General features: G+C 39.0%; 3 protein-coding genes and 1 pseudogene across 4 annotated transcripts in view; 3 read left to right on the forward strand and 1 right to left on the reverse strand.

The window, feature by feature from the left end:
* The window catches only part of rock1 (Rho-associated, coiled-coil containing protein kinase 1), a 32,147-nt gene extending 29,102 nt beyond the window's left edge, over positions 1-3,045 (forward strand). The window contains exons 31-34 of one of the 2 annotated variants that reach the window (XM_067529284.1): positions 45-306; positions 544-751; positions 1,047-1,116; positions 1,521-3,045. In XM_067529284.1, the coding sequence (XP_067385385.1) occupies positions 45-306; positions 544-751; positions 1,047-1,098 (522 nt within the window). In that variant the 3' untranslated portion in view covers positions 1,099-1,116; positions 1,521-3,045. The remainder of the gene's footprint in view (positions 1-44; positions 307-543; positions 752-1,046; positions 1,117-1,520) is intronic. The other variant, XM_067529285.1, reaches the window with a different exon arrangement.
* A 454-nt stretch (positions 3,046-3,499) lies between these two features.
* usp14 (ubiquitin specific peptidase 14 (tRNA-guanine transglycosylase)) lies at positions 3,500-12,557 on the forward strand. Its single transcript, XM_067529288.1, has 16 exons — positions 3,500-3,659; positions 4,505-4,650; positions 6,542-6,574; positions 6,677-6,781; positions 8,437-8,540; positions 8,728-8,786; positions 8,886-9,016; positions 9,152-9,232; positions 9,335-9,417; positions 10,803-10,917; positions 11,108-11,173; positions 11,273-11,365; positions 11,454-11,582; positions 11,669-11,729; positions 12,081-12,188; positions 12,308-12,557. Exons 1-16 carry the CDS (start codon positions 3,644-3,646, stop codon positions 12,451-12,453), a joined length of 1,476 nt encoding a protein of 491 aa, XP_067385389.1. The 5' UTR covers positions 3,500-3,643; the 3' UTR covers positions 12,454-12,557.
* Positions 7,130-8,395, forward strand: LOC137140729 (protein transport protein Sec61 subunit beta pseudogene; annotated as a pseudogene).
* A 519-nt stretch (positions 12,558-13,076) lies between the features above and the next one.
* Positions 13,077-18,336, reverse strand: thoc1 (THO complex 1). Its single transcript, XM_067529287.1, has 21 exons — positions 18,244-18,336; positions 18,009-18,082; positions 17,816-17,876; positions 17,640-17,709; positions 17,189-17,307; positions 17,029-17,077; positions 16,847-16,942; positions 16,650-16,732; positions 16,496-16,569; positions 16,268-16,376; positions 15,997-16,131; positions 15,668-15,768; positions 15,494-15,560; positions 15,263-15,313; positions 15,099-15,169; positions 14,856-14,951; positions 14,558-14,623; positions 14,391-14,474; positions 14,153-14,300; positions 13,941-14,025; positions 13,077-13,778 (listed from the first exon to the last, which is right to left on the reverse strand). Exons 1-21 carry the CDS (start codon positions 18,289-18,291, stop codon positions 13,501-13,503), a joined length of 1,965 nt encoding a protein of 654 aa, XP_067385388.1. The 5' UTR covers positions 18,292-18,336; the 3' UTR covers positions 13,077-13,500.
* Between the last annotated feature and the right edge of the window lie 6,952 nt (positions 18,337-25,288).

Raw genomic sequence — 25,288 nt, forward strand, 5'->3', positions numbered from 1 at the left:
ATGTATTTTAAGACAAGGCACTCTGTCTTTGTGTCTGCACTCAGATTCTGTATGCAAACGAGGGTGAGTGCAGGAAGGAGGCAGACATGGAGTCAGTTCCTCAGGGCGACAAGACCAATTGTCTCCCTCACAAGGGCCACGAGTTCATCCCCACGCTATATCACTTTCCTTCCACTTGCGAGGCCTGCGCTAAGCCTCTGTGGCACGTCTTCAAGCCCCCTCCAGCCCTGGAGTGTCGCCGCTGCCACGTCAAGTGTCACAAGGACCACCTTGACAAAAAAGAGGACGTTATTGCTCCATGCAAAGGTTATCTGCCAGCTTTCTTATTTTTCGTGGTCCAAGCTGTAATAATGGACCAACATAGCTATTCTGTGGTTTTTATAGCTATTATATACCATACCAATAATTATTTTGTAATGATAATTGGTGAGCTGAAAATAATCTTTAATTCCAGCCCTGTGACTATGAGATGCAGTTTACTTGCATGCCATATTTATCATTGATGCTTCTTGATCAGCTCATCTTATGCCATCCGTTGTACAGTAAACTATGATGTGACCACTGCCCGGGATATGCTCCTGCTGGCCCTGACCCAAGATGAGCAGAAGAAATGGATTGGTCACCTTGGAAAGAAGCTTCCCAAGACCCCACCTACTACATTTTCAAGAGCATCTCCTCGTTCTATGTCCACCCGCTCTGGACCAAACCAGTCTTTTCGCAAGAATGCTAAAAGCAATACAGGAAAGCTGAGGTAACTTGACACTCTCTGCCTATTGTCTCGGCTTGCAAGACATGTTTTTTTTTTTTTTATCTTGATTTTTTTCCCCCCCTCTCTAGTTGCTAATGTTCAGATAACTAAAGCTTACTAGGACAGACAACAAGGCACTGTAATATTATTTCAGGCAGTTAAGTGAGGGTGTGTGGTGCAGTCAGAAGTGTTTCTATTAACCCCCCCCCCCCCCCCATACACACACACACACACAAATCTGGTGGGGTAATTTGTGGTACAGTCAGTCACGTGACCTGCTGTTTCTCCTGTGTTGTAGCAGAGCGCAGTCCAGCCTCCAAGCGGCAGACACAACATCCAGCACTTGTTGACAGGAACTTCTTCAGAAAGTGTTGAATTTTTCTTTTTTTTTTTTTTTTTTAAATACTGTCAAGCTTTAAACTTGTCTATTTATTAATTGTGTTACTGGGTGTTTCTAACTTGAGACACTAGTTGGTTGGTTGACTGCTGGGCTCCTTCCAGTTAGAACTTGGGATTTTCATTTTTCTAACTGAAACTAATGTGCTGTTGGATTCAGTAACTAACTTATAGATTTACTGTACGACTCTCGTTAGCATGATCCATTAAAAGGATTCCTTACTTTAACTATCACACATCACGCAAAGGTGTTAATGGTGTTGGAGTGTTTATAAATGATCTTTTCTGTTGTGTGTTGCCTTAAGACGGGGCTACTAACCAAGTTAAAGATACTGTACGTCTTTTACTGGACACCTCTCTCTCTTCTTTCTTTCAGCTAACCATCTGAACCGTTTGGATTTTTTTCTGGATTCTTAACTTTCCCTCCTTGCTCATCCTGAAAAATGGAGAAACCTTTATTTAAGAGAAAATCCATTAAAAAGAAAATATATATCTATTCATAAGTAACCAGCGCTGGAAAAATGAAACACATCAGACACAAGGCAGTATGAAAAACTCTGAAACTCACCATCTGCCACATTTTCACATTCAAGGAAAAAAAACATCATCAGATTCAACAAACTTGCAGCTTTCCATTTCTACCAGAAGATGGCATACTCGTCTTGAACATGGACAGTGGAGCAATGACTTATGTGGAGACTTGTGTTTCATATTAAATGACAATTCTGATGGAAACATGAAGGTCAAAAAGGGGGATTTGCTGGGACTCCTGCAAGTACGTGCTCAGTTTAAGGTACTGTCATACAGGGATCGCAGATCTACAGTGTGTGGTTGTCTCAGGGGTGGAAAATGAATATCTTTCTTTTTTTTTTTTTGTCTTTGTAATTTCTTTCACCACCTCTCAGATACTCTAGTTAAGTGCAAGCATACTTCTGTCTCCTTCAGTTAAAAATGACTGATACCTTCATCTAATGTCTCTGGCCGTCTTGCTTTTATTGTTATCACTTTGAAAGTCAGTTATTAGGTTTGGCGCAGAATATTGGGACATGAGTATTGAGTGAGCATGCAAGATCATAGCATGCAAGAACATCATTTAAATCTATGCATTATTTTTTATTATAATTATTTTTATTGCTCCAAGCCATAAAGAATATTCCAATATAATGGCATATAGGAGTCCTAAGACCTAATTGATTTTTTGTTTTTTGTTTATTTGGTACATTGTAATATTTTTTTCCTTTTTTGTGTAATGTATTGCCTTACATTGATTCATAGATAAATGGTTAAAAAGGAAAACATTAAGTTAACCAGTTTAAAACTGCACTGTTTGAATTGTAAATTATTTGTAGAAGACTAAACTGGTGTAGCATTTGGGCCACCTAGTGCCTTAATGTTTGCAGTTGGGTTTTACTGCCATATCTGTTTTTTTTTTTTTGTTTGTTTATTTGTTTGTTTTCCCAAACCATGACAAATCTTAACTCTTCCGTCAATTTTGCCACACATTTATGGTTTTATCAAAACTTACCTTTATATAAATTTTAGATTACCTCTACATGGACACACTGCAATAGAGTTACCATGTCAAAACAAAGTCCCAAGACTTGGTTTATACCATTTGACAAATGTCAGGAAAGTGAGCCTACCTGTGTCATTGATTGTCCTTGTTAAGTTAAAATTTGTTTCTCTAACATGGTAATGTCCCGTTAATGCAACCCCCACACAGTGTATATAATGAGAGAGACATAAGGATTATGGAATACCTCCACAATCTTTTTATTTGTAATTTTTTTGTTCAGTTAAAAAAAGCACTGGAACTATGATCTACTCTTGTCTTGGATATTTACATGGTAATTGCATTGGAGTCCGCACTGATGGATATGTCAATAAACATATCTTTATCATTTTTGGTATTCTACTTTTCACTACAATATTATTGATGTACCATTTTTATTATCAGGCTAAAGAAATTACCATACCTAATTTGGTTACTAACAGGTTAAATTGGACAGGTATTTTTATTGTATTTAATTGTTTTAGCTTTTAGGTTTATATATTCCATATTCTAAATGAGTTGGTATTTAAATTTAAAGTGTTGAGTTGAGAGTTTAATGGGTCCCATCATGTAATTTTTATCCAGGGGCATTTCAGCTTGTGAACCAATTAATGGTGTGTCATCAACAGAGTACATCGGCTCAGGTGAGTTTAAAACGATAATATTATTAATTATTAAATATTATTATACATTTCCAATATAAAAATATGTTTCCTAATCTGGGCAATGATAATCTATGTTCTGGGTGTGTTGTCTGAATACGTGTGTGCGTTGCACGCTGCAGGATGTCTAGCAGATGTCAGAGCGCGTCGATAAGTTCCCAGCGTGTTGCAGCGTCATTCTGATTGAATGAAGTTGGTACTTAACAACTAGCCAACTCTTCGTTCGCGCCCCAGTGGATTGAAGCCGGAAAAACAAAGAGTTTTGGAAGTGAAAGGTTGCCAAATATGCCGGTGTTTACAGGTATGATTTCATACCCATGAAGGGCATCCATTGCACAAAAAAAAAGATAAGATAAATGCATACACGTGTTTTAGTGTATCACCGCAAGTTATATTAGCTTGTTAGCTTAGCTAGCTGTAGCATGATGAGCAGTTAGCATGCTATCGTTAGTAAGCAGTCTGTCAACCCCTTTAAGCCAAGAAAAACAGTACTTTGGGGGAATAAATCAAACAAACTGTGTGAATTCTGTTGTGACTGCTTAGATATATACTATCGGGTTTTATAGAATATGTATGATTAAACCAGCTATGCCAACTATTAACACTTACCAAAAGCAGCTAGCTATCTGTCATTTAGCTAGATTAGCCAGGTTGCATTTAACTCTTAAGTAGAAAAGCTAAGTTCTAATAGTTATGTAAAGTAATTCTTAAGAAAACCCGGCCACTTTGTGTTTTCTTGTCAGTTTCACTTGTTTCCCTGACTATTTGTATACGCTAATGAAAAGGCGTAATGACGCCTGTTACTAGCGGACAACATCGCTGACTGCGCTAAGAAAATCATGGGTGTTTAGCTTTAACTGCAGTTGCAGTGTGTCGGCGACTAACATTACTAAAATTATGATTTTGTCATATTAACGAGTTTGACTTTGAAGCTGTCTGGTATCTTGCAAACATTGCAAAAAGAAATTATTTGTGCTCTTAGACTGTAACATGGGCTTCACAGAAGCTGTCCGATTCCTTAAAGCCCTTTACGGTTTATAACTAGATGCTGTGTCATACATGACAGCAGTTTGACAAAGTTGGTGTGTTTCCTAAGCCCGATTGAGAGTGTAACGATTAGCTCTGTGCTATTCCTGTTTCTTTCAGTAAACGTTAAATGGGGCAAAGAGAAGTTTGATGCAGTAGAGCTGAACACCGAGGAACCACCCATGGTTTTCAAGGCTCAGCTCTTTGCCCTGACAGGAGTTCAGCCAGACAGACAGAAGGTCATGGTGAAGGGAGGCACTCTGAAGGTACTGACAGGTTCTAAATGCATTTCTAGTAGTAACATGTAAGACAGTATTTAATTATGTATTTTTGTTTTTCATTAAATCTATCAGAAACACCAGTAAATAATTGATACTTATAGTACTGCATATTTAGCCGAAGCATGCTGTAGAATTGTAGACTTCCATTGTTGAGAAACCAAAGAAATAAGTTCCTGTTACCCAGAGCTTAGCCAGTGTATTTGAGCAGATCCCTGCTGTCATAAACAACTAGAAAAAGGATTTCCAAAAAGAGAATGCCCTGAAAGGATTTTCCAAGCAACTGTCTTTGCTGAAATAGCTGAAACAAAATGTCACTTCCTTTTTACATAGTGCTTAAGCCAACCGTTAAAGCTAGTTGGCCTTAAAAACATCAAAGGCAATTATATAACGATAAAAGATTTTAAAAAGCTGTATACAATCAATGATGTATAAGCTGATTTATAAGCTTAACATTTTGAAGTTTGAATGGCGTTTCTAACTGCAGGTGCCAAATAATGTATGGAAGAGGGAAGTCATAATAATAATAATAATAATAATAATAATAATAAAGCTGAGGATATCATGACTGTAAATGCTCCAGCATAATAATAGAGAAATAAAGAGAATGAACTGTGGATGGTTTCAATGCTGAAAAGATTTTCCTAGCAAAGCTGAAAATACCTGCACTTGAAAATGGTATCAAATGGCTTTTATTTTGAAAGTGTGTTACACGTGTGTGTCTTTACTGTGTATCATTTGGGAGAAAGTCTGTTAAGTGTTTGGACACAGCTCTGAAGATGATTACATGACCTGATTCAACTGCGTTTGTTACTATGGCAACAACAGCTTTAAAACTGCGGAATCACTCACATATGCAGAAGACAGGCTGTGGACAGCTCAGACTTTGCCTTGCAAAATGTGCAAAAGTATTAGTCATATTAATGGCAGAAGGCTTGACCAAACATGGTGATATACTTTTCTTGAAGATACCCAATAAAATGAAGGCTAGGCAGCGATTTTAAACAGCCCCCATTTGTGATTTGAGAATTTCTCCATTATAATGGGCTCCAAAGAAATTTCAATAGCACACTCTCCTCTTCTGGCCAAATACTGAAAGAACCATAAGTCCTGTCACTATGAGACAAAAAATTACAAATGCCTAAATTTTAATGTACAATTTGTTGAGGAAAGAAGAAAGTTAACTGAAGGAAACAACTATAACATAAAAAGTTGGCAAAAGTTAGAGCATGTATGATGTATACTCTAGCATTCCGCAATACACACTAATGGAGGAGAGAGACATTTTCTAAAACTGTGATTACTCAAACATTGTAAAAGACACTAAAAAGGAGAATACAAGGATGATGGCTGAATACCTTGTGATTCGCTGAAATTTTGAATAGTTTCTTTAGGCTGAATTATGCCTGACTAGTTGTAGCTGAAGAGTCTCTCCATTCATTTGAATGAGGAAAGATTGCTGAATATTTAAAAAGTATAAAACATATTTAAAAAGATGTATACAGGCAATGTCCTTTTTATATAACCTGAACGTTTTGAAGTTTGAACGGAGGTTCTATGCTAAAGTAGTGGGGCACCAACGGAAGACAAATCATAATAAAGACAATAATAATAATTAATAAAAAAATCAAGATTAGAATATGCTCCAGCAATCACTGTAAATTAAAGTTGTGTATTAATGCACAACTGAAAATATTCCCAGTAATTGTACTAAAGCTTTTCCTTTAAAAAAAAAAAAGTAGAGATTTTTAAGTGTTGCAATGTTCTAACACATTATTAGTCTTAGTCTTTTCCAAGGGGGATGTTGTCAATATGAGAAACAGTCAGAGAAACAATCAGTTGTTAATGAAATAACATTTGTCTGACCTTTTTATTGTAGGATGATGAATGGGGAAACATTAAATTGAAAAATGTGAGTATATAATTTGTGTGATTGAAATGAGTATTTATAGTTTACAGAACTATACTTGTATTGTTGTGTTATTGAATTTCCGTGCATTTTTACTGTTTGTAGGGAATGACTCTGTTGATGATGGGCTCAGCAGACGCCCTGCCTGAGGAGCCTGCAGTCCGGCCTATGTTTGTTGAGGACATGACTGAGGAGCAGCTGGCCTCAGCGGTGAGTAAGCTACAAAATTTCCAGTACAGCTTAAACAAATGGGGTTATTGTTTCTTTCCGCACTGACGTGGCAAATTCCAATGTGTTTTCCTCAAAGTGATGTTTGCTAAATAAAGGGAATATAATTAGCTAGATGGTATATGCCCTTTTGAATGCATCAGCTGATGAAAATGAGAAGTTTCATCACCAAACCATTTGTGTGGTTGAGAGGGAAATGTCCACCAACAACGCTGCAGGGAGAAAGGTGCTATGTATGCCACAGTTTAGGTTGAAGGTGTGAACTAAACACACACAGTATGGATCACTATGAGGCAAATGTGACCAGTTGTTCAGGCTTCTGCTTGGTGAACTTGTCTTGTGTTTTGCTGTTGTGTCAGCATTGTGAGACCCCGTCTAGCCTTTTCTGATGAATACACTGATTATCTGCTGTTCGTTTTACGTGGACATCAATTTAATGAGGGGTCCAGGGTTTCAGCTCCCACCGAAAAAGATAAAAGGCCTGGACCAGCAGCAAGTGCAGCCAACATTGGGACATCTGGCTGATCCCCCAGTAAGACAGTTGCTCCTCAAGCAGAAGGCTCCAGTCAGAGAAAAGCAACCAGCAGTAGTACACACAGTGGTGGCAGGGCCACAGGATCAGCAGGCTCCGGTTCCAGTGCTGGTGTTAAGTCTACTTTTCATTGCTTGGGTTTTCATGCTGCACATTTGGGGTAAACCCACCTGATGACCTATGATCTTTACCTTTGTTTCTTTCTGGTAACAAGTAAACCAAAACATTGTATTGTTAGTTCTCTTTCCCACTATTACTACAAGAATCAGACACACAAACTGGATTATTAGGCAGCTGTTTCAGTTCATGTTTATCTGCATCTGATGTTGTTGCTTTTACGTATCCTGTGTTTTAAACGTCTGACTGGGTGGAAGCAATGCTGGCCGTCCTCAGCATGTGTGTGTCCCTACTTCAAGCAGCAGAACTTGTTCCAGCCACTGCAGGGTTCAGTGCAGTGCTTAAAGACATTGTTTTCAGGGCCCCAGCAAACATTTCTCCTACAGCCTGACTTACATTTTTTAACATTTGTACAAAATGTCATTGTAATATTGTACAATTCATTAAAAAAAAAAAAAAAAAAAGTTGTGGGCGATGGTAGAGCAGTCATCCACCAGTCCCCCAGTTGCTGGTTCAATCCCTGGCCCCTGGCTCCTCCGGTCACATGTCGAAGTGTCCTACTACGAGTGTCCAAGACACTTAAACCCAACTTGGTTTCTCCTGGTGAGCGTTTGCCAGCTACATAGCAGCTCCTCCATCGGTGTGTGATTCTGAGTGCAAACGGGTGAATGAGAAGCAGTGTAAAGCGCTTTGAGTACCAATAGGTAGAAAAAGCGCTATATAAGTGCAGAGCATTTAATCGCAGATTGCTGTCTCACTTGATATTGTATTGCAAGGTTTGTCAGTTCCTCATTGCACAGTTCCTCACATTTTCGAAAGACGCAACTTTACACTGATTTGATTTTTCTGTGATGACGGCTTTCTGTGATGTTAGCAAGTCTTTAAAGCAAGATAATTGACTGTTTTGAAAAACATTTTGTTGTATGTATTTCTGTGTGTATTTGCCTTGTTACCTGTAAAGGAGCTTATCCAAATCTGTCAATTTCAGATGGAGCTGCCTTGTGGATTGACAAACTTAGGCAACACCTGTTACATGAATGCAACAGTGCAGTGTCTGCGCTCTGTACCAGAGCTCAAAACTGCTCTCAGAAGGTGAGTTTCTTGCTGTTTTGGGGGTCTCAGCAAAATATTGTGTTTTAAAGACCAATGTTGTTGGTCTAAATAGATTAAATTCAGTGTTTGAAATTAAATTAGTGTTTAAACTAAAAAGTTTGTTTGTACTTTTATTGCTTTTAGTTGTTATGAAGTTTTACTCCTGCTCATCTGTCTCTGCCTGTAGGTACTCAGGTGCTCTGAGATCTTCAGGGGCAAATGCACCCTCACAATACATCACAGCAGGTACAAAACACTGAATAACTTTGTGTAATAATAATAACACATTAATGTCTTTTTTGTACAATCACAGATACATTTATGTATATTTAATTGCATCTTCAGCCCTTCGTGACTTATATGAGACCATGGACAAGACCTCGTCCAGCCTCCCACCAATTATTTTGCTGCAGTTCCTTCACATGGCTTTTCCACAGTTTGCTGAGAAAGGTGATCAAGGACAGTATCTCCAGCAGGTGAGAAACTGTTCAACACAGTTTTAAACTCCTAATTATTTCTGAATCTGATCAGGAGTCTTATATATTTGTTTAATAGAACAGAAGCACCTACTCATGTTACTCACCATTGATTTACTTTTTCTGTTATGTCAGGATGCAAATGAGTGCTGGCTGCAAATGATGAGAGTGCTTCAGCAAAAGTTGGAGCCATTGGAGACGGATTCTCCAATGGAAGTAAATACTTTTTTGTTTTATTTTTCTACTTTGTGATTTAGGATTAAAACATATTCAAGAATGACTGTAAATTATTACATTTTTGCTTCTTTCAAACTGCAGGCTGACACTGAGAGTGCAGCTGCCCCTGCCTCTACGAAGAAAAACTTCATTGACCAATATTTTGGCGTAGAATATGAAACTACGTATCCTTTCTGTGTGCTATAATTCAATTCAATTAAACGTTATTTATATAGCGCCAATCCACAACAAAGTCATCTCAAGGCACTTTACAGAATAAAGTAAAGACTATAAAGATGTGTAGAGTGAACCTAACAATTCCCCCTTGAGCAAGCCTCAGGCAACAGTGGAGAGGAGAAAGTAGCTGCACACTGGAAAACACACAGCTTCAAACCCGGGGACACCTGCGGAAAGTAACATGGCGAGAGGGAGACAGAGAAGGACAAAGGCCACTGCCGGAAAAAACACACAAAGTTAATGTCATACAGTGGTGACAATTGTGTGGTGAAGGAGAGGAGAGAGAGACAAGAGGAGGAAAGGAGCTCAGTTCATCGGGGAGTGGGGTCCCCGTCCCCCAGTAGTCTAAGCCTATAGCTGCATAACTATAACTAACTATAAGCTTTATCAAAGAGGAAGAAATATGATCTCTCTTGCTAGTTCCAGTCAGCACTCTAGCTGCAGCATTTTGGATTAATTGCAGGCTCTTTAGTTACTGGGGCATCCTGAAAGTAGGGAATTACAGTAGACCAACCTAGAGGTAACAAATGCATGGACCAGTTATTCAGCATCACTTTGAGACAGGATGCTCCTAATTTTGGCAATGTTCCGTAGGTGGAAGAAGGCTGTTCTAGAGATTTGTTTTATATGTGAGGTAAAGGAAAAATCCTGGTCAAAAATAACTCCAAGGTTCCTTGCAGTAGTACTGGAGGCCAGATTTATGCCATCTAGAGTAACGATATGGTTGGACATAACATTTCTGAGATTTTTAAGCCCAAATAATTCTACTTCTGTTTTGTCTGAGTTTAGAACTAAAAACTGTGGGACATTCAGGCCTTTGTCCTTTAGACATGCTTGATTAACTGATTTTTATTTATCTGGTTACATAGATAGATATAGCTGGGTATCATCAGCATAACAGTGGAAATTTATGGAGTGTTTTCTAATAATGTTGCCTAAAGGAGACATATATAAAGTAAAAAGTATTGGTCCTAACACAGAGCCTTGTGGAACTCCATAGCTAACCTTTGTGTGGATGGAGGATTCATCATTAACATGAACAAATTGAAATCCATCAGATAGATAAGATTTAAACCAACCTAGTCCAGTTCCTTTAATCCCAATTTCATGAAAGTCTTCATACAAATACAAATTCCTTGGGGTGGTTGCATAGTTGTTTTGCAACTACTTTTTCAATGATTTTAGAAATAAAGTGGGGATTGGATATTGGTCTGTAATTGGCTATACTTTCTACATTTTTGTTATTGGCCCAGCTTGTTTTGAATCATAAGATTAGCGTTAAAAGCACAGTCCCATGACTATGCCAGAATGCCTCTTAACTTGTCTTTGCCAGCATGAAATGCACAGAGTCTGAGGATGAGGAGCCAATCAAAGGCAAGGAAAGCCAGCTCCAGCTCAGTTGCTTTATCAACCAAGAAGTCAAATACCTTGCAACAGGACTAAGGCTGGTATGTACTAGAAAAGGAATGAGTAGTCTCTTAAAGACATGCAAATGTATGGGTGTGGGATCCCTTCATTACTGAAAAACAGGCTATTTAAAACTATACTGACTGACGTTTTATTTTTGTCCGGTCAGAGGGAAAGAAATAAAAATGTTGCCACGGAATCTGATTATGTTTCTGCTTTTTTTATTTCCAGAGACTGCAGGAAGAAATCACAAAAATGTCACCATCTTTGGAAAGAAATGCCCTGTATATAAAATCAGTAGGTTTTTCTTTACCTGTAATGTCCCTTGGACCTGTAAAAGAAACTGTCTATTCTATTTTTATTTGAAAACTTTGTTTTTCCCTTTTCCCCAAATAGTCAAAACTCAGCCGTCTCCCTGCCTACTTAACTGTTCAGATGGTCAGATTTTACTACAAAGAGAAGGAGTCTGTCAATGCGAAAGTCCTTAAGGTTTGTCTTGAGTCAGATCTTGAGATTTTTGTAACAGATCTGTAATGTCATTAGCAACTGAACTACACTGTATTGTGTCTTCTTGAAGGATGTCAAGTTTCCACTCATGCTGGATGTGTATGAGCTGTGCACCTCAGAGCTCCAGGAGAAAATGCTACCAATAAGATCAAAGTTTAAGGATGTTGAGGACAAGAAGTTGGAGAAACTACAGCAAAAGGTAAGGCAGGTGGAAAAGTGTTCACTTTATTTCACACTTGTTAGCTCTCTACAGTTTCTCACAATTTCCTTTTTTTTTTGGATTAGTTGCTGAAGAAGCCTGAAACCTCAAAAGAACTGAAATATAAGCCTTTCTCATTCCCTGATGGTATGTTGAGATATGACACCCACAACCTCTGTACATTGTTATAGGGACAGTACACCCCAACACATGAATACTGCTAAAACGTTGTGATTTTCGTTGTATATTTTTGTAGAGGTAGAGAATATTTCAACACACCAGAGACGTACTTGCTTTTAACTTGGTGTTCTTGTGTACACATCGTGGTGACCCTGGGCATCCTAAGGCAGTTAAACTTTAACTGTATGGAGGCCTTTAGTTGGGCAGTATCATATCATCTTAGCAAACGCTTTGCATAGCTTTTGACAATAGCAGAAAGTTTCAGAAGATGTAATATTCTTACTTGTTTTTTTTTTCCTTCTTCCCCCCCCTTTGCAGACCTCGGCTCCAACAACAGTGGCTACTACGACTTACAGGCTGTGTTAACACACCAGGGTCGCTCAAGCTCATCAGGCCACTATGTGGGATGGGTCAAAAGGAAAGAAGGTAGCCCTGGATCTTTGTGTGTTATACTGTGTCATATTCAGCATTTAGCAGCCAGAAATCCTGAAAGTGCACAGTAATGTAACAAAGTTTATTTTTACTTCGGTGTCTCCGATCTGTAGATGAGTGGGTTAAGTTTGATGATGACAAAGTGAGTCTGGTGTCTCCAGAGGACATCCTGCGACTGTCTGGTGGGGGAGACTGGCATATAGCATATGTTCTACTGTACGGTCCCCGTCGGCTGGAAATACTTGAAGAGGAACAGTAGCTGTGGAAGATTTTCCCAGATGACAAAGACAACATCTAACACATAAAATGCCATTTTCAAGCACTGTCTGCACAGATGTGCAATAAAACTGGTGTCTTTAAAGATTTGATGACCTTTATTTTATTTTTTATTTTTTTTGGTAACCAACACAGAGGCTTGTAAAACAAATTCTGTCAAATCAAGTAAATATTCAAACATTGTGAGTTTTGAAAGTGGAGGTATGACGAGAGGCAATCTCTGGACTGGATCCTTGAAAGAGGTTTTTAAGTCTAGCTCTGCAGTTTCATTAAATGTTTTATACACATTGTATATTTTTTTAAAGCCTTTGATAAGGTTCTCATATCATTAAAACATTTCTCTAGTCATGTAATCGACTTGTACAAAACTGCCTAGTCAAGCTGTTGTCGCTGTTCTGGCTTGTATCTTGTCAGATGTATTAAGGAGATTATCACTTAACACTGTAAAGACTTGCTCTTGTTTACTTGTTGGCTCGCCGGGAATTTTGGGTTCAATCTCAGGTCTTTTCTTAAGTGCTTGGCTTGCATGATCTCCTGGAATTGTTCTGATGTATTGACAGATTGCTTCAGGCAAAATTTCACTAATGCTTTTTTTTGGGGGGGGGGGGGGGGGGAAGTGTGTGCAATTAAATAAAAGACTTGAGATTCAGCCATGATGGTTTTGCTCAACAAGACTTTAACATTGTTCGTGCTGACACAGATAAGACTTTGACGTCTATACCCTTAAATTGCTTAAGCTTCACTTTCTCCATGCAGGTTTTCTGATTTCCCTGCCACAATGTGTAAGACATAACCCTTGACACTGTAAGAAGTTATTGACTGATAACTTTTCGTAGGTGGTGAAAATAAAATTGTACCCAACTATTAACCTTTTATGTTGCAATGAATGGTAAAACATTTTATTAGAAAACATTTATTGGAATTTCTACAGTGGAAAAGTTTAAACTACATACAAAACTCTAATTGTTTTGGTATTATAATGGATGCAACAATATAACAGAGGTACTGACTGATTAAAATAATGACTTTTCTATGCTTCACTGAGGCTGTCTGCAATCTGGGAGAATCCTGCTGCATTCAGAGCTGTAATCAGGTTGTCCACTGTTGCCTGTGTTCCCTCTCTGTCCTGCCAGGCTACAAGCAGTAGTTTAGCCTGCATGTCAACATCTTCACTGTCTGTCTCAATCTCTCGCAACTCTGCTGCCTTCATCTCCAAATGAGAAGCGAGCGTCTTCCACTGAGCACCAAGTTTGGCTGCAGTGTCGTCCATCTGCTGGTTTGTCACCAGTTTACTCTGAATGCTTGGACCTAGAATGAAGACAAATCGTACACTTGGTTAAAAACATTGAAATGTTACCGGTACAATGTACAAATGTAGCTGCATGTTACAGCAGAGAATAGGTCATAGGTCAGCTTGGGCTAAATTTGATCACAAGGTTACATATTAAATAAGGCACATTTCAAACTCACTGTCATTGCTGTCTTTAAGAAGGTTGTCTCCATTATCATCATCATCCTCTTCTCCTGTTTTGATCTCCTCAGAGGGAATATCCTTCTGCATGAATGACGTGAGAAATCAGAAAAGTTACTATGGGTCATGCAGACTTCTATTAATGAAGAATTTAGAAAAACACTACTTGTCAAAATAAAGAACTTAAAAAAAAGACAAAGAAAACACTCACAGGCAGCTCTTTGGCCAATTTGCTGACCATGCAGTCTAGGTAGTCTGCTAGGCTTTTAAATTTTTGATTAGTTGGCTGAAAGAAATGTGGACTTCTCCTGGAAAGCAGCCTGAGAGCTCGCCAGCCGTAGTTTGGGTTTCGAACAGCCCTGTGAAGATTTAGAGAGCAGAAGAAGTGAGAATTAACACAAACATGTAGAGTGAAAACTATCCCAATTCAGGTATTCAGTGGTACTTACTTGTACTCTTCCTCCACCATATTAGCAGGGTCAGCTTGTTCAATGGCTTCTGCGAAGAACTCATCCAGTGATGGCATGAACTCTCTGAAAGAAAAGGTCATGGGGAGGTATAAACATTTTTGGATTTCGAAATGGAAACTGCAATGTTATTTTTCTTAACCACTGACCTGCTGTCTGACTTGCAGGCTTCCATGTTGTCCTGGTTCAGGTTCCACAGCCGAGTCAACTCATCACTAACGCAAAATGCAAGAGCAAAAGAAAGTAAACTCCACTCTCTCTTCATTTTACTTGAACTTTAATTAATAAAACACTCTGATCAAAGACCCAATAAAGGCAAAACTTGGTACAGAACAATACGTTGAGCTCTGTCAAAGATACCTTGGCAGAGTGGTGGGTTGACTCAAACAGGGGGTAAAACTTGGATTTCCTATTCATAACACACTTTCCGACTCTTTGATCACTTACTTTCCCATGAAGATCTTGCGGTCTGGTCCTTTTCCGAGGAAGTCTTCTGGTGCTTGTCTTTTCCTGGTGGGCCTTTTAGGCTTGTCATCAATTGTCCTGTTAAATAGGAAACAAAGTGTCATGTTGTCTGATTTACGTTTGTTATTATTTTTCACAAATGGAGGAATCAATAAAAAAAGGCAGTATGTATTTAAAAAAAAATAAGGTTTTCCATGTCTAACTTCTAACATGAAGTTGCCGTACCTTTCTTTTACAAAGCTTGGGCATCCTTCATTCTTCCAGGAATTCCAGTTCTCTTCTGTGTTGAGGATATGCTGTTAAAAGACAAGAAACATTTTTAGGGTCACTCGTGTAAACGCACACTTTTAATTGAATATTTATAGAAGTTTTTCTAAAACACATCTTACTTCAATCATGGTGCCAAACTTGTCTCCATCAGGGGGAGTTTCTCTCAGCAGCTGCAAGAGAAAATCATTGAGATAACAATTCAGCTTTGCAATTAAAGGTTATCTGCGTGGCCAAATACCACTAAGGATTTACTGGACAAGTTCATTTCTGATTTTACTGTACTTTATAACAGGTACTAGGGAAAATGTACAAAGCATTTGTGAGCTAAAGCAATGAATCTTAGGACAGACCTGGTAAACTAGTTTAGTTGTCTCCTCAATCCATGTAGTTTGGTCATCATTCAGAACACAGCTGGAGCTAAAAGAAGGTAAACGCTTCAACAACTGACTTTTTTTTTTTTTTTTTTCCAGGAACAGCAGTTCTTTAATCTTTATTCATTCCACAAAGTCAAATCTGATCATCACCTTTTGAACTTGACCTGACCCTTCAGGTACTGGAAGAGGATGAGGTACTGCAGCAGTATGTGTCGCCTGAAGTTACTGTCACTGAGTTGCAAATCCATCAGCTGGAGATTAAAAGGAAAGAAAAGACATAAGTGAAGATCAAACTTTTACATGCAATGGTTTATTTGATTTAGGTCATAACATAACTTCACATTCTCTACTGATCACAGCAGAATAAATAAAATCAGACCACCACACCAAATTACCATTTATCTAGGACATTAAAAAGAAAAAATATTTTTAAATATGTTAACTGCTAATCATTTGTGGGATAAACATATTTTCCTCACCTTCTCACTTGTGAGGAACTTGGCAAAGTAGACATGTTCCCCATCCGATGTTCTTAGCTCCTCTAGCTTTCTCTTAGAGGCCTGCATGTCATCCAGCTTATAGCTCTTGAATACTGCCAAGGTCTCATCAGAGTACTGTACAAATCAAGTAATTTACACTGACAGTAAGTGTTTGGGGTTTTAGCTTAAAGTTGCTAAATGTTTACTATGTTCTGACAAACTAGGAGCAAGGGAACTATATTTTCTCTGCTCATGTAGTGAGATATATTACCTTAAGGAATGTCATCCAAGAGAATTTATCGTAGCACTGCACAGGGTTTCTAAAGTAGTCTTGCAGAGTCCAGAATTTTCTGTACAAGTTGTAGTCAATCGGAATGGAACTGAAAGAAAACAATGAATAAGTGTGAATTAACATAAAAACAATGAAAAGACAAAGTGGCATTAATTTTTTATTTTTAACAAATTTGAAGGCGTATTTCAAAGCAACAGTTGGATTTACCATGGTGCTGGAGGATCATCCTCCCCCATTTCCCCTTCCTCCACCTCCATGTTATCTTCCTTTTCTTCGGTGTGCTAAAAGGATAAATCCACATACTTGCATGAGGCTGGAAACGTTAAATGCTAACAATCATACTCAGGTGTAAACACTTTACCTTCTGACCAAGAGTGCTTTCTTGTTCATTTTTATTGAAAACTGTTATGTTGTCCAGATTAAATTGACTCTGTAGATTGAGACCTAGAAAAAAAAAATAACCAAGCGAGTAAAACATGTACATAACCAGAGAAGCTAAAACACAACAAACAGCATCCACGTAAATGCTGTTTAAAATACAGATATTGTTGTTCTTACCTGATTTCTCAGACAGTGGGAAGAGGCGTGCCAGAAAAAGCTGGATTCTCCCACAGAATACAGTATTCTGAGACTTGGACAGACGCCTCAAAAGATCTATGCACATTGAAAAGTGCATTACATTTATGTATTTTAAATGGAAATAATACTTGTCTCCAACAAAAATGAAATGCTATCTTTACCGTTACACATCCTCAACAAGTAGTTCTTCCCTGCAGTGTAAAAGGAGTTCTAGGAAAACAAAGAAACCACAGTGATCCGGATTTTTATACACACACACACACACACACACTTTCACTGCCTTAATTGAGAGAAGAGACTAAGAGACAATAATTCAATTACAGATTTCCAGGTGGAGACATTCTCTTCAACAAAAGAGAATATTTTGTCACATTGGTCAAGAGGGAGGCAGTCAAGTACATCTCCCAGCAGAAGGAAAGGTGTTGTAGCTGAGCAGATACCTACATGAAGACATGGAAACAAAACAACGAAGCATTTACAACAAGATTTAGCTTCTAGGCCAGTAGGACAGTGCTTGTACCTCTAGGCACTTGTCAGGTTGCTCAAATATATAAATGACTAACAACTGGGAATGAAATGAAAAACCCTATTCGACTTCACTAGGTGATCTGATATTGGTTCCAACAAAGCTACATTAAAATATCTTTCTTTGCAAGATGAATAGTAATGTCTGCAAATCTTTATATAGATGTACGTTATTGCGTGACACAAAATAACATTTCAGATACCTAATAGAAAAGCTTAAAATAATTCAGCTGGTTGAGTGACATACCCTCCGTAACAGCAGCAATACTCAGGTTAATGAGAGACAGGTAGTCATCACAACTTGCCTTCCGCTCAACCTGCAAACAAACATGTGTTTCAGGTCTTTCTGTTCCAACTAAAGTCTGATTAATGAAGTTTATTTGACTAACTTGTTAAAAAATAAAATAAAAAAGGTTTTCGTACAATCTGATCACCAAGAACACCCCTCAGAGCTTGGTCAAGTGTGGTCTTCTTTTCTGTCTCACTGCAACACAGAAAGGAGAAATTGCCAAAAGGTGCAATACTTAATTAACAGTGACTAAGATAACGTTGACGTTACTAAAATAGGTTTTGATCATTTGTACATGCAAACTTTAGTGACATGAACATTACTTACTTTCCTTGTGTCTGATTAAACGTATTTATCAAAGGTTTGCTGGTTTTTCCAACTAGGGAACTTTTGGCAGAAGCCTGTTAATGTGTGGTAGAGAAAGCGAGAGCGCTTGTGTTAGCTTAGCATTCGCTAACTTAACTTAATAACAAACTTGCTATCGATCGTTGGTTGTATTTGCAACAGACAATACATATCAACTCGTGTTTTTGTTAATAAAACGAATGTATTGATTTCTCACCGTAAATTTGTCTTTAGCGTCGACAAAATTAAATAAGGACGGCGACATCTTTACAAAATTACAACCGGAACTGCCACCAAACCTCTTCCGGTTGCTCAGGGCACTAAGAAGGATGCATTCACAAGCTGTACGCACGCCAAGCTTTTTTAATTTTTCTTTCTGAATGTATGTACATATTGTAAAATAACTACAATTTTTGAATAATTATATGACATTATTATGTATTTTTAATAACATTACTGTAAAAACATCACGAACATTAAAAGCAGCTGTACTTTATCAAGTGGTATAACAACTAAAGCACATATTTTTCAAAACCTGGTAGGCTTTTTTCTGTTAACACTAACTCTACACACATTTTATATTTTATTTGCTTTTATTTTACTCTCAGTAACAGGACTGAGTGAAATGAAAGAGGTCATGGTTTTTGAAAAACCAAAATTACATTTTAGTGTTATTTCAAATATATCACTTACTGTTGTACCTGCAGTGTGACTTTATTGTGCTGCATGCACAGATCACATTTACACCACTGGGTGGTGGTGTTGCTCACTATTTGTGTCCTTACGGAGATGGACACGATACGCTGCCCTGTTTGCACTTAACTTACTGATAGGTGGGTTTTTTTGTTTTTGTTTTGTTTGTTTGTGTCGGCTTATCCCGTGAGTTCAGGGTCGTCACAGCGGATCATTGTCCGCATGTTGACTTGGCACAGTTTTTACGCCGGATGTCCTTCCTGATGAAACCCTCCCCTATTTCTACCGGGCTTGGACCGGCACTGCAGAGCTGGGGAGGGGAATGGGCTGTTAGGGGGTTCAGTGTTTTGGATGTGTGTGTAGTATTCTGCTCAAGGCAAGATAGCCCTGGAATCCACCCTTTTCCAGTGATAGACATTCAACTTCTGCAAGCTTCCCAGACATAACATTTCCATCAATTTGATTCTGCTCACCTAATAGATTTATTTTCATGTTTACTGTTATATAAATAAATAAATAAAAACTACAGAGGTATTTTAGCAAGGTACGTATTTTGATATAGGTTGCTTGTCAGCTAGGGTGGATGTCTCACTCAGGCACTTTCATGTCAAAAGTAATTGGCCATGGGTGTTAGGAAGAATCCTCAGTTTACACATAATACCTTTAATTTTGACAGAAATAATGTAAACACTTTGGCCCATCTTGATCTTTGTTTACCACATGTTTCACATGTCAGAGCCCCTGAAATAGTTTGCACCTCCTGCATCCTCCCCCAAGTGTTTACAGTCATGCACATACACACAGTGTGTTAACTGAACCTACAGGCTTTTGTGCTGATGTTTGAAAAAAAACAAAAAAAAAACATCAAAGCTGTGAAAATGTAGGCCAGTAGTGTCATAGAAAGAGCGGAGGGATAATTTTCCTTACTTCAGTGTGATTGCAATTGTCAAGCGGAAGTGAGAGCTTTTCTGTTTGTTTTGATTGGCACCCTGTTTCTACACAGTTTTGCACACAGTTAAGCAGATAGCTAAACGCACCCCACCCTTAAAACCCCTCCTTGTGACACAGCGGTTGTTGAACTTTTGCCAAAAAATGGTTGAGAAGCAGAAAAGGAGTGAGTGCAACAAGTAACTATCAGGGTTCTGATAGGAGCCTGGCATGAGTCACCATGTAGATACTGGGTGAAGAGGGCAAGTGGATATCTACACAGGAAGCAAGCTAGTTTACAATACGTCCCAGTATGGCAGGCAATAATTTGAATGTTTGATTCTGACAGTAAATCCAAGGAAAAGACCAAAACCAAACCCATTAATTTCATCTTTAATAGCTTTTAGCCAACCACGTTCACGGTGTACAAACAGTGTATGTTCAAGACCATTTCTGGCCCCAGAATAATCCACAGTTGAGTCTTATTAGTCTCATTATGGTGTATTGGGACTGACCTACAGTGCCACTGTTGATTAGAATGAAGGAAAATATCACATAGTTTAACAGTGAAACATAATGTGTTTTTAATAGTTTTTGGACAACTGAGGTTTATGACACATAGGAAGCTACTGTACGTCAGGCTTTGGCTGTACAGCCAAGACTTGGTGGGATCAAGTGATAAAGTCATTTATGGTTCAGATCCTGTTCAGATTAGTTCTTCTTTTCCTTTTGGCTGTTCCCTTTCAGGGAATTTCCTTTTATTCTCACTAATACTTTTTATTACACAACACACTTTTCTCCACCCGTTCCAACCTGCCTGCACTCGCCTCTTCACCTCTTTTCCACACTCTCCGTGCTCTGAACCGTTGACCCTAAGTACTTAAAGTCCTGCACCTTCTTCACCTCTGCTCCCTGTAACCTCACCGTCCCACCTGGGTCCCTCTCATTCACACACATGTATTCTGTCTTGCTGCGGCTAAGCTTCATTCCTCTGTTTTCCAGAGCAGACCTCCACCTCTCTAGATTTTCCTCCACCTGCTCCCTGCTCTCACTACAAATCACAATGTCATCTGCAAACATCATAGTCCATGGAGATTCTTGTCTAACCTCATCTGTCAGTCTGTCCATCACCAGAGCAAACAAGAAGGGGCTCAAAGCCAATCCTTGATGCAGACCCACCTCCACCTTGAACTCCTCTGTCACACCTACAGCACCTCACCACTGTCTTACAGCTCTCATACATGTCCTGCACCACTCTAACATACTTCTCTGCCGCTCCAGACGTCCTCATACAATACCACAGCTCCTCTCTCTGCACCCTGTCATACGCTGTCTCTGAATCTACAAAGACACAATGCAACTCCCTCTGACTTTCTCTGTACTTCTCCATCAGCGTCCTCAAAGCAAATACTGCATCTGTTGTTCTCTTTCTAGGCAGGAAACCATATTGCTGCTCACAAATGTTTGGCCTTTGCCCCCTCTACCTTCACCTTACGCTGCATCTCCATGTACTCCTGTCTACTGTCTTCAGTCCTCTCAGTGTCCCACTTCTTCTTAGGTAAACTTCTGAACTCTCCTTGTCCACTTTCCTTTCACGATAGCACACCGAGTACCCGGGTACCTGTCTCCCTGATCAAATTAGCTGTAGTGGTCCAGTCATCTGGAAGCACCTAACCACGCAGGGTCTGTCTCATCTCCTCCCTGAAACTACACGACAATCTTCCTTTTTCAATTTCCACCACATCATCATCTGCTCTGCCTTAGTCTTCATCATCTTCCTCACCACCAGAGTCATTTTACACACCACCATGATGTGTTGTCTGGCTATACTCTCCCCCTACCAATACTTTACAGTCACTGGTCTCTTTCAGATTACAACGTCTACACACTCCTGGCACACTCCTGATGTAGTCCACCTGAGTGCTTCTACCTCCGCTCTTATACGTCACCTTATGTTCCTGCCTCTTCTGGAAGAAAGTGTTCACTACAGCCATTTCCATCCTCTTTGCAAAGTCTACCACCATCTGTCCTTCTGCGTTCCTGTCCTGAAGACCAAACCTGCCCATCACATTCTCATCACCTCTGTTCCCTTCACCTACATGTCCATTGAAATCTACACCAATCACCACTCTCTCACCTCTGGGGATGCTCTGCATCACTTCATCTTCTCCTTCTCTTCTAACTCACTTCCTAACTGTGGAGGATGACCACTAACAACTTTGAACATCACACCTTCAATTTCCAGCTTCAGACTCATCAACCTGTCTGATAAACTTTTCACCTCTAAACCATGACTTACAAACTCCTCTTTCACTATAACTCCTACTCCATTTCTCTTCCCATCCACCCCATGGTAATAACTTCAACCTTGCTTCTAACTTTCCAACTGGACTTCTGGACACACAGTAATTCACCTTCCGTCTCTGCATCATGTCAACCAACTCTCCTGTCATAGTCCCTACTGTCAGTCCTACACTCTTGGCCTTAGTCTTCTCTCTCTGCCTGCAAACACACTTTCCTCCTGCCCTCCTTAAACAACAGTAGGCCAATTTCCACTAGCACCGGTGTTGGTCGTTGATAATCTGGGCTCGACCGATCGGGTATGGAAGTCAGATTCGGTGTGGAAAGCATGTTAAATTTGGCATGTCTTTTACGTCGGATGCCCTTCCTGACTCAACCCTCTGCATTTATCCAGACGTAGGACTGGCACAAGAAGACACTTGCTTGTGCCCCTTTGTGGTTGCATTTTCTGTTCAGATCAGTTAACAATGGAAATATATAGTTTATTACGAGCACTATTATTTCATGTATCTCTAATTTACAATGTGTAAATAAAAGATACAAGTTCTCCATCCCACACAGACCCAGAATATGTGTTAAATAGGGCCCACTACCACCGCAGCCTCAATTCACTGTTGTTTATTTTGTTTAGATAAAAATAATGAGAGGAGCACTGAGCAGTCTCTGCCAAATCATGGAACAATCAAGTTCAACATGAGAGCCAAACAATTTGATGAAGGACACTCTCAGACAAATGACTGTGGGGCAACAAAAAGAGCATTGTCCATGTTGTTGGGGAAAAACTTCAAAACAAGAGGCAAAACACAATGCCCTGACCTTCGAGGTCAAGTACACAAAGGAAGAAGATTTTAGTTTGGCCTCCATCACATGAGCGTTCTGTGAAATTCCCCCAGCATCATGTCATATAAGTGAGATAAACCCTTTAACGCAGCTATTCTTCATGGATATGCCGTTTTATGAGGAACAAAACTGTCAGAGTTTTCAGAACAGACCTGCTTCTAGGGCGGATTCCATGGATAATCATTGATAACGATATCCAGACCACGTGTTTTTATTCATATGGTTTTACGCATTGCACTTTTATGCACTGAAGTACAGGGATTTTTTTTCCAGGTTGTGTGCGTCTTTCAGCATCTTCCCATTACCTGTAACATAGCCACTGGTGTCTGCTAGATGTATCCTTAATGTTGTGATAGAGTCTAGCTGTGTGCCAATATGTTGGGCTTGAAAATACAACTAAATGCTCATCTTTACTCCCTCACACAGCGTAGTCAGAAGATTTAGGAGACGGACATTTAGATCATGATATCTCACACAAAGAAGAATAATGAGAGAGCTCTACAGTGGCATGTGCAGCAAACCAATTATCCTGATTGCTGTTTAAGCCGACAGTAACGTGCAGCTACTCTGTTCTGTAGGTCACTGAGGTGAACTTCGATCGATTGCCATGCACAACGGCCTTTCTGTATATAAATGTTCGGCTGTGGAAGTTTCAAGCTACTTGACAGTTCCTCAATAATTAGTCCAGGATGTGGGGACCATCGCATACTAAGCAATAAAACAGGATGTGTGTGTGGATGGAGAAAGGACATTCTTGTGGCACAGCCAAACAGGAAATCTCCATGATGTCTACACCTTGTCTAACCATGCTTTTTTTTTATTAGGATTCAAAGTTCTTTTCATGTGCAATTACCTGATCCACATCCTTGTGTTGTTTGACTACAGTGACTGTGGGACTGTTGCCAGATGCCTTGAGTAGAATAATACACTACACGCAAAAACGTAATAATAACTAATGTTAAGATCAACCAGATCTTGGTACCTGCGGAATAAAAAAGGATTTGTTGACCTTTGTTTGAACTTTGCTAGTTCAAATTTTTTTAGATGAAAACACTGAAGCTCAAATACATTGATTGGGCAAAGACACACAGTCAGTATTAAAAAAAATCAACCAGCCCTTTTAAAAACCTTTTTGTAAACCATGAGTTGATTATTTATTGACTGATAAAAAGAAAAGCTAAGATTTCATGTTATTCAGTGGTAAATATCCTGCACTTGTGTAGTGAAAAGTTGTCTATCTGTGTATGTTTCTCTGTTTCTGCCCTGAGATACACTTGCGACCTGTCCTGGGTGTAGCTCATCTATTGTCTGTAGATAGAGAATAAAATTGTAGATAAGAGCTGCTGCTTTCTTTCCACCCATCTGACCCACTCTGACACCTGATTTGAAAGCAGTGATCACCTACATTTGTCTTTAGCAGGAAATAATTGGATCAAATAAGGGATTTGAGACGAAAAACCAAATCCAATGGTTGTTCATTTTACTGTGCATGAAAGCTGATCTACGGGACCAAACAGGGTGAATCCCACATCCAGTGAAACATATATGTAAATAGCAAAACATTCAGTACATTAGTTTAAATAAATCATATTCATAGACTTGAATTCATTATGTTATTAGTTCAAAACAATTTTGTTACACCTTTGAATACAAGATCCCTTCAAGCAATCTAGTTATTGCCATTTTTATTTGTCTTGCATCTCTTTTCAAGTTTACCTGACAGTAAAGTTGAAAGTAGATGCAATAAAAATTACCACTGTTTAGAGTAGCTGCCTCTTCAGTTGGGATTTACTGCACCTGCTCCCTGATCTACTGGCTGCACACAGTTAAACTGTGCAGCATAGAGGAAAAGTCTGGAACCACAATCACCACTTTTTAAATGCAGGAAAACACAACTTTTAAAGAGAAATAGTAGCTTTTCACCAGCATTAACACCAGCATGTTTAGGATACTTCCTTTACATTACAGTGGGTCTTGTGTGGGTGGGATTTACTATATTTATCGAATCCTTGAGTCTATTGTGTTCAGTAAATTCTGTATACGTCTCTCATGCATAATTAATGCTCCTCTTAAGGATTCAAATGCATTATTCAAGCCTGTTCAGGCCTAGTCTGGAGGATATAACTGGGTTCACAAGCCACTTTTATTCAGACTGAAGAAGCTGTTTGGAAAAATAGCAAAAGGTTTTTAACTATGAAGAAGTCCAGTTTACTCGATTCAATCCTCGGATAACCAAACCGGGATGAGTGAGAATCTTCACGAAGATTATTCATGGTTAGTTTTGTTAAAATTGCTCTAAAATTCAACCTTTGATTTACTTACAGCTGCAAAGTGCAGGTCCCACTTACAGCCCAGTAGCCAGCAGTGCAAAGCCTTTATTATCAGTCACTGATAACACACTTGATAATGAAGCCTTGTCCTTCAATTATTAAAATCATTGCCATGAACAGCAACATACTGATAAATTAACCGGCCACAGCTTTTTAAAACCACCTCTTTTA

This window comes from Channa argus, chromosome 14 (genome assembly GCF_033026475.1).
Source record: "Channa argus isolate prfri chromosome 14, Channa argus male v1.0, whole genome shotgun sequence".
NCBI lineage: Eukaryota > Metazoa > Chordata > Actinopteri > Anabantiformes > Channidae > Channa > Channa argus.

Bases quoted from the DNA above. Each gene is read 5' to 3' on its own strand.
- usp14 (XM_067529288.1), top strand. The intron at 11,174-11,272 runs GTAGGTTTTTCT...TTCCCCAAATAG, and splicing joins ATGCCCTGTATATAAAATCA to TCAAAACTCAGCCGTCTCCC. The intron at 11,730-12,080 runs GTATGTTGAGAT...CCCCCTTTGCAG, and splicing joins GCCTTTCTCATTCCCTGATG to ACCTCGGCTCCAACAACAGT.
- thoc1 (XM_067529287.1), bottom strand. From the start codon at position 18,291: ATGTCGCCGTCCTTATTTAATTTTGTCGACGCTAAAGACAAATTTACG. The intron at 15,170-15,262 runs GTAAGATGTGTT...GTCTTTTAACAG, and splicing joins AGTTTGGCACCATGATTGAA to CATATCCTCAACACAGAAGA. The intron at 14,624-14,855 runs GTAAGTGATCAA...ATTTTGCGTTAG, and splicing joins CGCAAGATCTTCATGGGAAA to TGATGAGTTGACTCGGCTGT.